The sequence below is a fragment of the Balaenoptera musculus genome, chromosome 5 (genome assembly GCF_009873245.2).
Source record: "Balaenoptera musculus isolate JJ_BM4_2016_0621 chromosome 5, mBalMus1.pri.v3, whole genome shotgun sequence".
In the NCBI taxonomy this organism is placed as follows: Eukaryota; Metazoa; Chordata; class Mammalia; order Artiodactyla; family Balaenopteridae; genus Balaenoptera; species Balaenoptera musculus.
The window spans coordinates 131,351,733-131,366,475 of NC_045789.1; the positions used below are offsets into that span (position 1 = coordinate 131,351,733).

At 36.8% G+C, this 14,743-nt stretch overlaps 1 protein-coding gene across 1 annotated transcript; it reads right to left on the bottom strand.

Annotated features, from left to right (window-relative positions):
• Positions 1-10,550: 10,550 nt before the first annotated feature.
• Positions 10,551-12,010, bottom strand: LOC118895718 (transcriptional enhancer factor TEF-1-like). Its single transcript, XM_036853183.1, has 2 exons — positions 11,676-12,010; positions 10,551-11,612 (listed from the first exon to the last, which is right to left on the bottom strand). Exons 1-2 carry the CDS (start codon positions 11,895-11,897, stop codon positions 10,599-10,601), a joined length of 1,236 nt encoding a protein of 411 aa, XP_036709078.1. The 5' UTR covers positions 11,898-12,010; the 3' UTR covers positions 10,551-10,598.
• Positions 12,011-14,743: the final 2,733 nt, after the last annotated feature.

Consider the following 14,743-nt stretch of genomic DNA (forward strand, 5'->3'; position numbering starts at 1 on the left):
CTTTCTTTCTTTTCTTTCTTTCTCTTTCTTTCTTTTCTCCCTTCCTTCATTCCTTTCTTTCTTCTTTCATAAATGCCATTATAACATCTTCTGCCATGTTTGCTTTCTTTAAATAGTGCTGTTGGTACTATTGCAACTGCACAGAATGTCTTCATGCATTTGTTTTTAGTTCAGTTTAGAGAAACAATTTCTTTTAGAGTAGCAAAGAAGATGAATAGAAGAAGAGATGTATAGAGGAGAAGAGCAGAGCAAACAAGCAATAAAGGTGTTATTTAAGGAAACCTGTTGATTTTTGTGTGTCTGTGTTTAGTTACAATGTAGAATATTTTCTTACTCTGGGTTGAAGGAAAAAAAAACTGCCATGTATAATGCCTGCCTTCAATACATGTTTTTTTCTCTTTTTCTCTATCAATTCTAATACTTCTGTGTTCTGTCTTCTGCCAACACTGCTTTAATGGCTTTGTGTTTTATGCTTCATTCTTTGGGCAAAAAGAATAAATCCAAATTGTTTACAAGCTACAAAATGGACTTCCTATCAGAAAGAAATATATCTTTATTAAGCATCTCTGGATACAGTTGTTCAAGGTTTTACTACTTAGCCATTCCTAGCCCACTGCTTGGTGATTTGCAAAAACATTCTTATACTACAAAAAGTATATATATTTTTGCAAGTATGATTACTTTATTTCCTATTTTAAGAGTCTTGTTGATAATAACATAATGATTTATTATCAGCATAATGTGATTTATGAAATTACATATGTGACAGGCAAAAGCTCTACATGCTTTAATTCATTTAATATTAATTAAACTTTATATAAGTACTATTATTATCCCCATTTTAGAGATGAGTAAACTGAAAAAAAGGGAGTTTAAAGATTAACATATACACACTACTATATTTAAAATGGATAACCAACAAGGACCTACTGTATAGCACAGGGAACTCTGCTCAGTATTATGTAACAACTGAAATGGGAAAAGAATTTGAAAAAGAACAGATACATGTATATGTATAACTGAATCACTTTGCTCTACAACTGAAACTAATACAACATTGTAAATCAACTATAGTCCAATATAAAATAAAAAAAAAAAATAGATGGCCACTAATAAAAAATAATAATAATAAATAAATAAATAACCTCTTCAAGATCACATACTAGAAGTCTTCAAGCAGGGATTTAAATGATGGTGATCTTGTTATAAAGTGCTTGGTATTAGCTGTTTCAAGGTAATACCAAAGACAAGACTTAGGAGTAAAGTCTTAAACAATTCCACGTCAATCATCTCAATCTGTTTTTATTTTCTTTTTAGCAGGGCTAGGGGAAAGTGTCAGCATTAGCTGAGTTTTACACAATTATGAATTTTAATTTTTGAACATTTGAGAGAGGTAGGAATGGGAGACTCATCTCTTCAATTGTCAAGCTACTATTTTTGAAGAAGAAATATCCACTTTGAATGAAGAACCTCAGGAAAAGATGAAGAAGGAGGTGACTTCCTTTTTTACCCCTCACTCCCCAGCCCCCAAGTATTTCTGATACTGATGACTCCATGCTGGAAAAGCTTCTGAACTCAGAGGTGCCTGCTCTGACACAGATGCAGAGACAATGCCCAATTATATTTATTTTGACTGAGGATATAATTGATCTACTTTTTCCCTTTAAAATAGTCATAGCCTTCCTTGGGAAATTTTATTTTGCATGATCTTCATTTTTTTTTTCACTTAGTTTGCCTTTGAATTCTTATCACATTTTATCTTTTTTCTTTTCATTCTTCTAGTTTATGATTTTATGTCTTTGGTTTCTTTGGCTCTCTCTTGTTTTATGTTTCTTTAATTATTCATATTTATTTTAAAAATCTGATATTTTCCAAGCAGGAATGAAGTTAAGTTCAAAGAGGTTTTTGCCTTGGGACACAGTATTTAAGAGGACAGGAAAACTCAGTAATCAAAATATGTAATATTTTCATACAGTATCTTTAAAAAAAATCACCAGCAATCTGTGGCTCGTGGGCTGGGCATCTCTTTTTGTAAATAAAGTTTTATTGGAACAAGCACTGGGATTAGATGAGATGAGTGAGGCACAGTTATGCAAGTGCAGGGTCAAATTCTGTCTTTATGTAAATTTTCGCTATTTTTTTATCATGGGTTTTGAATTACTTTTATTTTTTTAAATACTGCATTAACTATTATTTACATTGATTACGTACTTACTTTGTGCCCCCTTGAATTTTCCACCCTGAGGCAACTGTCTCCCTCACATTACCCTAGTCCCAACCTGAGAATATGAGGTTTTTAACTGTTGTTGTTTTAAGTAATCCTTGGATCCCACTTTCATACTCTAGTTATTGTTTTCTCCATGAGATCCACAACTAAAAATCTTTCCCCCCAAAATGATTCTTTTTATACATAACACTTATGGATTAGTAGATCTTAAGTCCTTAACATATGTCAAGCTATGTAAAGAATGGCCTACTATGCAAAATCAGAGCACAAGTTCCACAGATCTCTTATTTTTCAAATAAAACATAATAAATCTTTCACATGTCAAATCGGGATGAATCCAAGTATCTAATTCTTGGTATGCTTTTCAGATTTTCCAAAACTCGGAGGGTTATGGAATCCATAATGGTGATCCGAATGACTTCCACACTTAAACTGGAACCAATTTGCCTAAGGAATAAAAATCACTGATCTTTCCTCTATTGCCTTTGCTCCTTGGTGTCACGTGGTGTCCCTGTTGAACTCTAGCCCTCCACAAACAACACCCATTGCTGATCCTCTTTGTAATAATGTCATTCTGGTCTGAGATCTAGCACAAACTGCCATCAATCTCCACAGCAAAGAGGTCTTAACTCTTTGTAGGGCAAACACAATTAAGTTTCTTTGTGTTGGCCTCCATTCTCTATTTACCTATTCTCAGTCTTTATTCTTAGAAATCAAGCTATGCACTAGGTCTTCTGGCATCAACCTCATGCAATGAAGATGGTAGCTATCCTCCAAAGAAACCATACTCCTTGTCTTGAGATTAGTTCAGCAGCCTAGACTCCCACTGCCTTCAGGTAACTTGGCATCAGGATTCTTGTTGCACTTTTGTGCTCAGAGCCAACCTGCCCACCAATACATGTCTCCTAACTTTGATTCCAGTGATCTGGTGGAGAATTCTATTTGTTTCCCTCCAGGAAAGTACTTAGATATTTATGTATATTGGATCCCCTTCTTCTCTTATATTTTCTATTCTAGCAATGCCAGGTAGTATAGAATCACAAAGGAAAAGAAATCCTAGGATAGTAGTTTTCCATAAAGATTTACAGAACCAAGAAGGCAAATCTCTCCAAAAGGAATGGATGAAAATTCATTAATTAATTAAATTTGTTCCCTGTAGTTGAGGAATACTTTTTTTTCTTCCACTGTTTACCTACCTCAAACCATAGAAAAAAGGAACTCATTATATCTTTCCTCTAGGACATTCTATTTCCCGAGGCTGGAAGCACATTTCAGCTAACACAGGGACTGATATTGAGCCATATCTTCTGGAGGGTGTCGGTTTCCTGTTGCTTTGCTCTTTCCTCCACACAGAAACAGTTGGCTCTCATTACTGGCTTTTTCTTTTTTATCAGTCTTCAAGTATCTGTCATCTCCTGCCTGTCTCTACCCTCCCACCCGCTGCTAATCTTTCTCTCTCTGCCCAGACTGTAGAGGACCTTTAGTCTAGCATCCACAAGGTCAGATGTGTAGACCACTGGCCGGGATCAAAACCAGTTTGGGGAGAGAACTGGAGGCTTAGGCTTTATATGTAAGGAACAGTTGTTGCATTTATGATTTCATAAGATATACACTTGGCCATTTAATATTTTGAATGCCATTTATTTAATTTTCTAGTTTTAAATTGTCTCTATTGGTTAAATCCCAAGAAGCAGCAAGAGGAGGGTTTTTTTTTGTCTTATAACTTTCAAAATACTATTATATATGATCACATATATAATTCTCATAAAATTTCTATGGATTAGGTGATCAGTTGTTTCTTAGGTGAGTAATTAGAGATCTTAAATAACATTTATAAAATTGCATGGATTGGTAGTGCCAGGATTTGAATCTAGGTTTCTTGGGTCCAGGTGCTGGCCTCTTAATCCCTGTGGGAACACATTAGCCTTTCAGAAGCTCCTGCAAGGTCCTCTGACACTTCGGCATCACTTCACCATTTCATTACTCCATATAGCATTTCACTTCCAAGACAGGCTCTAAGTTTTGTCAAATAAAAAGTGGGTAAGGATTTTAGGATTGAGGACTAGGGCTTGTTCCCTTTTCCTCTTTTATTGTCTCTCAAGAGCAAGAATCAGATGAAAATCAGGGTCTGTGTTCCAAGAATCATTGTGTACAATTACATAAGTATCGTCCAAATGCAATAAGAAAGTGGCCAATTTTCTGAAATGGTTCATTTACGAACAGTGTAATTAATACCAGTAATGTTAAATACAAAGGACAAAAGCATGGAATACACAAAAGGAATCAGGGAAAAATCATTCACTTTTAGGTTAAAGAAGTCCTTTAAGCAATTATTTTGCCTGAATTTTAATTATTTTGTATGTCAAATTTCCATGTCGGGTAGAAGCAGCCAACAACTAACATGTCACACAGTTATGCCAATGTTCCCTGACAACAACTGTCAAGCTAAGGATATTTCCCTGAGGAATAATTTAAAATGGCACATAGTCTAGTACAATCAAGGTGAAGTTTAGCCAGTGACTGGAGCAAACTATAGGTTTCAGTGTGACAAAACTTGTGTGAAGATATTTCTAACATTACTATACAATGTCTTGAATTTGATTCGATATTCCATCACAGGTATGAGAACATATAATTGGTCTAAGTGTAAAAAGAATACAAAAAGAATACAAAGGAAGGGGCTAAATTCGAAGTCTTTCTGGTTACTGTCTTGCTTTGTGGATTATATCAGTACCGTTTCAATGCAGAATAAAGGACGTCCCTCCTAGTGTGGGTTCTTCTTTTCAACTCCCTACGAACATAAGGAAAAAATGGCAACAAACGTAAAACCACCTCAAAACAGTGACAAAAGAAAGTGATCCATTAATTTGTAAATACCTTCTAAAGCTTTCCTTAATAAATTAGACATGTCAAGGTAAGTAAGCCACTGGCACAAAAGATTACCATGTGTCTTATAGTCCAGTCACTAATTAGGACTGAATTTTGCCTTTCCATTTGAAAAAATTACATTACTCCCTTTTCCTTCATCTCTGAAAACAATTTGCTAACCACTGTCATCAGGAAGTTTGTTTTTCTTTTCGTGAATCTTACACAAACAGTGGTTTGTGCTGGTTTCCCAAGGTCTACAAATATTTTGGTCCTGCTGCAGTTCTGGCATATGACCCCACAATCAGCATCAAACTAAGCCAAATATATGTACATGGAAAGGCAATAAAATTTTTTCACTTATTTTTCTTTGCCATTCTGAAAATAGTGCTGCCCCTCAAAAGAAAGAATTATTGGTTTGTTTTATAACTTTAGTGAAGAATATAATTTTTGCAACTACTTTTTAGTCTTTTATCTGCTATCTAGGCAGTGATAATATAATTCAAGAAATATGGACCCCAGATATAAATATTCTGTGATAAAGAAATTTTTTAATAAAGTCAATTAATTTGGAATGTTCTTATTGGCAGAGAACTTTGTCTTTTAAAACCTGGGGTTTAGTCCCAACTAACCATTTAATGCATGGACCAAAGCCAGCCTGCCACTTGCTTTGTATGGCCAATGATCTAAAAAGGTTTTTTATATTTTTAAGTGGTTGAAGAAAAATTTTAAAAAAATACTTAGTGTCACATTAAAATTACACAAAATTTAAATTAGTGTCCATACATAGTATTGTTAAACACTGGTGTACATAATGTCTGTTGCTCGTTTTGCATTACAACAGCACAGCTGAGTAGCTGAAACAGAGACCTTATGACTCACAAAGCCTAAAATATTATGTCTCTTTACAGAAAAAGTTTTCAGACCCCTGTTCTAGATGAATTGAGGGAAGTGATTAACCCTGCCAGGGAGTCTCCTTCATATATTAAATGGAGACAGAACCCCTCCTCTAATTGAAGAAGGTGGTACTATAAAATGGTATCCCGAGTTAGATGGGGGTTCTTGGATTCATGAAGCTAGAAATGGCTGTCATGCACTTACCCAATCAATTTTTCATTTTATACATGAATGATTAGATAAATTACCTAAGTTTACTCAGCTGGATAGTAGATGTGAAATATGAAACCAGGTCATATTACTAATAGATGCCAGTTTTATATGCTTAACACTTGTTGGTCCTTGCGTCAAAATTTTATATACATTTTTGTACTTAATCTTCACAACCTTGCATCGTAGGTATTATTATCAACATTTTACAGCTTAACTGAGCCTTGCAGAAGTTAACTGCTTCATTGTTTAAAATTAGTAAGAGGTAGAGACATTATTCTAACTTGGGTGTCTCTGACTCCTAGGATTTTACATTTAATTATAAACTAATGCCTTCCTTTGACAGAAATATTTATTTCCTTTTACTAAAGTTATAAGAAAGTGCATATATCGTGAAAGAAATGAGTATGGTCCTTAGATGATAATATTAGGGAATATTGACTTGGAATGCCCTTTGTATGGAGGAAACTAATGTTAATTAATGCACAAGGGGAAAATGCTTCAGTTCTACGTGTAGTGGCATTACTTGTGCATTTGTTGGGTGAATAGTTCTGAAACAATATTGAACAGTAACATAAAGCAGTTGGAAATAGTCATGTTCTACCCAATTTCAAGGTATGTTTCAAGAGCATGTGTTTTGTATTTCAGTTTAAAGAGCAAATTGTTATGATTATCTTACGTGATTTTGATGGTTTTCATTTTATAAAAAAATATTTTCATATATATTTTATTGTACCTTCAAATCAGATAGTTGGACATTTTATTCTTCATTTGCAAATGAGAAAGTGGGAGAGAAAAGTAAATTAATTCCCAGAGAGTTATGAGCAGAGGTAGAGCTAAATATCATGGCCCCAAGTATTAGTTCTGGGCCTGTTAGTGTATTCCTGGCAGAAAGCTACTGGTAACACCACCATACTTTTGTCAGTGGCCAAGAATAAAGAGAACTGTCTGGGTTTGAGGGACAGAGGCAAAAGGAATTTTTTTTCCTTTCCCATATTAGTAAATAAACCTCACTAACTTTTTTTAAGATGTGAAGCATAGAATAAAACTGGCTGTTATTTAGTTCAAATTTACTATATTGTTTATATTTTTAAATTTTGCTTTGGTTTATGGTTGAAGTTTTTTATTTAATTCAGTATTTAGTGAGTAATTCTACTGTTTTTATTGACTTTTCTTCTTCTGAAAAACACAGGGAGGAGATTAAATCAAAGTTGACAGACCTATTTTTCCTCCATTAATTGAATAGTATGATTTATTCAAATATGCAGACAGTAAATATTTTTATGAGTATTTACTTTTCATGCCATTCATGAGACATTCCTATTAAAGTATGAACATTTTCAAATGCAAAACAAATATGTCTTTGATTGGCTGAGTGAATTCTATAGAGAGAATTTCATAAAACAGGCCATTGCATTTTGTGTTGTTAGGATAATCTGATGAACACCATTGTTCCCTTTATTCAAGAACTAGCGGGCTTTTCCCAGAACAAAGATGCTATGACTGCAGCTACAATTTTATTTTTCAGATTATAGATTGTAACCATCCTATTACACTATCTAATATGTTATATTCAAATAGGTTTCGTTGCATATTACTTTCTATCAAGAATAGAGAAAAAGTATTTCCCTGAATGAATCCAAATTATGCTGAAATCACACAAATGTGGAGTTAGCTACCAATTTATTCCATAAAGCAACTGGGAATTGTAGCCTATTCTGTATTGAAACAAGAATCTTAAGGTTAGGATTTAGCATTTTAGAAGTTTTATCCATGAGAGTGCCTATTACATTTTTAACCTTATTCCTCACATAGGTGCAAAATTATCTACTAAGAAATCTAGCATAAGGAAATTACAAAATGATTTTTCTTTTTAAATTTTTTGTCTTTTCCTACCTTTCTATTTTAGTTCAAAAAATTAGAATAAACAGAATTAGTAATATCATTCTATAGTCATGCAATCACCATGTCGGAGACTTAAAAAATACTCGATAAATGTTTAACTATTATAAAGACATATAGTCCAGAAGAGAACTGGATTCAGAGAAGAAAAATTTTATTCTAGTGTAATGATCTTGGAAATATTGGAATATTTTTCCTCAAAAGAATGTTCTGCTGAGTAAAATCCACATTTCATGTTTCAAATGAAAGCAATAACAATAGTAACAATAAAAAATAAATTTATCAGGGTATAAGCATATTGAGGTCTCTGAAAGTCAGGGGTACTCATCAAAAGAGACCGTAACTGTCAGTTACGATTTGTGCAAGTGGCATGCATTTATACAATTTTTGTATATTTTCTCTCTGAAGTAGGAAGCAAGGTGATCTCTTGAGAGGAAACGGGGAGGAGCAGGTCTAGCAGGTTTAGGAGAGGAGAAAAGGTGTAAAATAATTATTGCAATATACGCACCCTCTGCACACAGTGAATGCTGTCCAACTGACTTGAAATTATAGATAGATTTGCAGAGCCTAAGGCTGTTTGTGATCCTGCCATTTCAACTGAACTCTTGAATCAATTTGGTCAAGCATCGTGCTAATAAGGTCAAAAAGCCAGTCAAACTGGTTGTCTGACTTGAATGATTGTGTGACTAAAGTGATTAGTGGAAACAGCCTTAAACTCACATTCACCCCCAAACCTTGTCTTCTGAAAAACTGTCCTGTTTCTGTTTCTGTATAGTTTTGCTGTCTACATTAATGTTTCTCAACATTTTAGAGCACATACTTCCTGAAGAAAGCATATTCAAGTCTATGCCCTCTTTTAAAGTCTCTCAAATTCAAAACAATTTATTTAAAATCCCAAAAGACAAAAGGACTTTCAACTGGTTCTTCAAAATAAAGATACCTTTTATCTTTATGCATTAATGCCTATTTTACAGGAAATTGTAAGTTCAGCAGGGGCTTTGAAACTTCACTTGTCCCGTTATCTCCATAAGCCCATTAGGGAAATTGTGTGCTAGTAAATATCTTTTAACAATAAAAACCTTCCTATTTTCTAACATCTAATTCTTGTTAACTGTACATTGATACTTAACTTTATATACTGAACTCACTGGGTATTAATTCTATATTTACCAAACACCATCCACCACAGTTATCATTAGTACAGACACAGTGGAAAGTAGGTTATGGCATTTATCAAATTGAGTCAGTAAAGTCTCATTTGTGGTTTCCCACTGTTTACGTATTAAAATCAATCTTTGTACAAAGATGATGGGACAAATCAAACCCAGACCTACACTGTGAGTAATTTGTTGTTTTGGGATATTTTTGTAGGGCAAAAAGGATCTACTTGAAATTCTTTTTTAGTAAAATTATTAACCAGTTGAAAGGACCAAAATTATTAACTAATTGAAAAGACTCAATATAATCACACATGAAAAAATATCATACAATGAGCATCTTTCAGTGATCCCTTAGCAACTTTACAGAAAAAAAAAATTGAAATTTGATAGTGTCCACAAAAGGATACTAAATTTCAGCATCTTATGTTCACTCCTATGAATCATGCACATGTCCTAGGTGGGCTTCCACTCCCTGTTGCCCCATCCAAGAAATGTACCTGATGCTAAGTGTCCTTGAGGATTTTATTTATTTTTTTACAATACAATTTTATATTTTTTAAATATACTATATATGTTAAGGATAAGGGGTGAAGTTTTCTTCCTCTGTAACAGTTGTTTCAAGAGTTTAATGGATTAGGAAATTAGTTTTAACCTTGAAGAAAAAAGTACAAATTTGTCTCATTAGGATATTTCTACCAAGCATTTTTTAAGGCTATATTTTAAAGTTGGTTTCAAAAAGAAGGAAAAGTTTCATTTAAAAAATAATTTAGTGAATTATGTTCTTTCATAACTTCCACCCTAATTTGTTACAAAGTCTAAAGATTCTTAGTTTTGTGTACTAATTTACATCTATATCTAAAGATTAATTTTACTTGTATCTTAAAACAAGAATTTTATGTTAAAAAAAAAAACACTAAATACATTTGTATAAAGGCTGTAAATGTCCAATGGTAAATGCTCTGTCTTAATTTTTTTTTCTACCACAACGAGAAACAGGTCTCTGCAAACAGAGACTTGGGTTCTCAAGGTTCAACTTTCTGAGGAACTGTGGGCTGTGGATCTGAATAACACACAGAAACAACTCGATTTCTCTTTTTACAACGGTACCAGAACTTCACAGCTACAATGAGTATGAACACATGAAAAAATGACTTCACTCAAACAGGATTTAGAAAAGTGGGGGTGACCTCAGGGCCAGGGCAGCACCCTTGCGTGGTGAGGTTTACAGTCAGTCGTTCGATCATGGAGAGAGAGTGTGTGTGTGTGCACATGTGTGTGTGTGCGCGCACATATGTGTGTGTGTATATACAGATATCTATATTTATAAATAACCATGGTTAGTCCTTTACAAGCCTGTAAATATGATGCTGTGCTCCATGTTCACTATTTGAAACTTCAAATACACAGGCCATGCACAGGAGAGTTTCGTGTGTATCCCTGTTTGTTACCACCAACAAAATTGTGAAGTTTTCCAAAACACTGTTCATCATATATTTCTCTGGTAAGTGTTTGAGCTTGTGGATGAAACTGATCATATATTCACACGTCGGGGACCGGCTTATTCGGTATACAAATCGGCCATTCTCAAAACTTGCATATTCCGTCTCTACTTTTTCTACCGCTTGCTTCCCAAAGGAGCAAACTTTGGTGGAACAGGTGACTGTCATATTCTCAGAACTCTCATACTGACTGGTCACGCCATAAAAAGCCCCGACATCATCTTGAATACTGAAGTTTAAATCAGCCCAGAATTTTATGAGGAAGAAGGCATTTTGAGGGCCCTTTCCAAACAATTCCTTTAAGCCAGCTTTCTTTTCAGGAAATTTGTCATAAATCTGACGAATGTCCACTGATTCGAGCAATGGGTCACTGTAATAATGGTTGGCATGCCCAATGTGCACGAAGAGGTGTTTGTTGTACCAGTCTGGGTCTCGCCGCCGTTCGAGGAAAGCTGAGAACTCCACCAGGCGGAGTTTGGTTGTGCCAATGGAGCGGCCCTGCCAGGCCGGGACCGAGGGAGCTGGGGCTGACGCAGGCTCAAACCCTGGAATGGGGGCTGTGACCGCTGGCTGGATGGGGTAGGCCTGCTGCACGAAGGGCTTGACGTCTTGTGAGGATCCAGGCTGTCCTGTCTGTATCATTCCCGGCCAGAACCCCGGCGCCCCTGGGAAGGTGGGGCGTGGAATCCCTGGCAGCCCCAGCTGGCTGTGAATGGCAGTGGCTGATTCGATCTGGGCTGACGACATGGCGGCCATGTGCTGCAGGGCCTTATCCTTTGCAGTCTGATCCTTTAGCTTGGAATGAAAATCACAAGGTTTCCTTCTGGCAAGAACCTGAATGTGACTAGACACCTTAACGGCGGCTTGAATTTCTCAAACTTTCTTTCTTGCTAAGACGTGTATATGACTAGACACCTGTTTTCTGGTCCTCGTCTTCCCAGTCCTGAGTCTGATGTATCTGGCTATCAATTCATTCCTACCATACATCTTGCCTTCATCTGATAAGATGATTTTCCTCCTCCCACATGGTGGATAGATAGCCAAGGCTTCCTGAAAGCTCTGCTCAATGTCGGGGCTCCAGACCCCTTCTGCATCATTGTCAATGGGCTTACCTGCAGAGTCACTCATCCTTTCCATGTTTTCGGCAGGGCTCTCACTGCCGCTCCAGCTGCTCGGCTCAATTTTGGCGGTTGAATTTTCCAAGCCGAAGCCTGGAGCCTTTTCAAGTAAATAAACCGAAGGGAAGTTTTCCAGGGAGAGTCTCCTACAGGGTTTGGTGGTTACTGCGACTCAGTCTTTCTTGGACACAATGTTTCTGCTGACTCCTGAAAATTTTCCACGTGAATGTGCAACGAAGCAGCGGCGGCGGCGGCAGCAACAGGAACAGTGCTACCGCAGCGCCCGGTGAGTCCCAGGAAAACTTCGGCGCCGCTTCCCCCGCCTTCAGCTCGGAGCCCGGCTCCCGGTCCCCGGGCTGGGCCACCCTCCCCCGCCCCCAGCGCCGCTCCTGCCCCGGGGCCGGCTGGACGTGCTGGGCTGCTGCCCGCGGCTCCAGGCAAAGGTGGACGGGGTCGGGGGCCTTCACTGCATGGCCTGTCCCCGGACGCGGCCGCCCTGAGCCCGGGCCCCGCCGCGCGGACTGGTCCGCAGGGTGGAAGCGAGTCTGCGAAGTGCTTGGTGGGCGCCCGCGGTGGGCGGCGGGGCCGCGGCGGCAGCTGCAGAGGCTCGGCTCGGCTCCGGCCTCCTTGAGGATTTTAATAGCAAAAAGAAAAAAAAAGAATTTGATCTTCTCCCCATTCTCATATAAGTGAAGGCAGTCAAGACAGGTGCAGTTTGGAGAGGGAATATTGTACTAAAACAGGGATCACTAAGAAGGAAATAATATTGTTATAATTTATGTCGAAGAGTGTTCTGCCTATGTTTTCCTCTAGGAGTTTTATGGTTTCTGTTCTTATATTTAGGTATGCTATCATTTATATGTGGAATCTAAGAAATAAAACAAACTAGTGAATATAACAAAAAAGCAGACTCACAGATATAGAGAACAAACTAGTGGTTTGTTCTCTATATCTGTGAGTCTGCGGGGAGAGGGAAGCTGAGAGGGACAAGATAGAGGTAGGGGATTAAAAGGTGCAAACTACTGTGTATAAAATTAGCTACAAGGATATATTGTACAATGAAGGGAATGTAGCCAATATTTTGTAAGAGCAATAAATATAATCTTTAAAAATTGTGGATCACTGTATTGTACATCTGTAACGTATACTATTGTACATAAACTATACTTTAAATTTTAAAAAAGTATACAGGATGATGTGTGTGGGTTATATGCAAATACTACGACATTCTATATAAGAGACTTGAGCATCCTTGAATTTTGGTATCTGAGCGGGCTCCTGGAACAAATCCCCAGGGATACAGAGACACAACTGTACTTGGTCATAGTAAATCAAGGGGAAGGCATATTCACTCTATGTTAAGTACAAAATAAATAAATATCATTTAATCCTCACCAAAAAAGGGGGGGGGGATAATAATGGGTTAAAGGCCACGAGTTCAGTATATATTAAATGAATTCAAGATAACTGTGAGACAGCTAACTACAGATGTTGAGTAACCCGTTACATACAGGAGTTGGAAGTTATGAACAGTGCTTTGACTTGGAAACACAAATTTTAGAGTCCTCATAGTTATTACTATCCACGGACGGCCACTGTCAGAAAGCTTAGAATCATAGCCTCCTTTGCAACAAGCTCTGTCCCACTGAAAAATCCTGGTGTTATAACGTCCAATATGCCTAAAATATACCAACTTCTCTCTATCTCCCCATTCAAATCATTGATATCTCTCTACGAAGAGATAGCCCTCTATGCTTCTAATTTCTACTATTGCCTCGTTTTCCAAGGATAGCTTCATAGTCTCCAAAAGATATGTTTCCCCAAGAACGAGACCTTATAAATCACAATTTTGATCCTGTCACCCTAAATGCTATACTTAAAAGGCATTGTTCATTGCTCATAGAGTAGCGTCCAGGCCCTGCATGTTCTGGCCCTAGCCGATAGTCCCCACTTCATCTTGTTACTCCCTCCTTCTGTTCTCCATCAATATTGCTTTCAGTGTTTTCCTTGCACCAGTCTCCTTCCCCTGCAGGGATTTCTGTATATCTTTCCTAGATCAGTCATTCCACTACCTTCCATAAAATATGACGCAACTATTTACAATAGCCAAGACATGGAAACAACCTAAATGCCCACTGACAGATGACTGCATAAAAAAGACCTGGTATATATACAATGGAATACTACTCAGCCATAAAAAGAATGAAATAATGCCATTTCCAGCAACATGGATGGATCTAGAGATTATCATACTAAGTGAAGTAAGTCAGAAAGAGAAAGACAAATACCGTATGATATCACTTATATGTGGAGTCTAAAATATGACACAAATGAACTTATCTATGAAACAGAAACAGACTCACAGACATAGAGAACAGACTTGTGGTTGCCAAGGGGTAGGTGGGCTGGGGGAGGGTATGAGTGGGAATTTGGGGTTAGCAGATGCAAACTATTATATCAATGGATAAACAACAAGGTCCTCCTATATAACACAGGAAATTATATTCAATATCCTGTGATAAACCAAAATGGAAAAGAATATGAAAAATGTATATATATTTATAACTGAATCATTTTGCTATATAGCAGAAATTAACACATTGTAAATCAACTATACTTCAATAATATTAAAAAACAAACAAAATCCATAAAATATGGCCCAGTACAGTTTCACCAAGTCAATCAATTTGAGTTAACACACACATTCTCTAAAGTGCATTGCACAAAGGGAGAAAAAGGGAAGAATAAATAAGAGGAAAGGGTCAAATATGAATGAAAGAGCCTCAGTGTAGACACAAAATAAAACGCTTTGAAAACATATTTCTGATAGCCTGACAAGAAATTATTGTACTCAGTTACATCTTC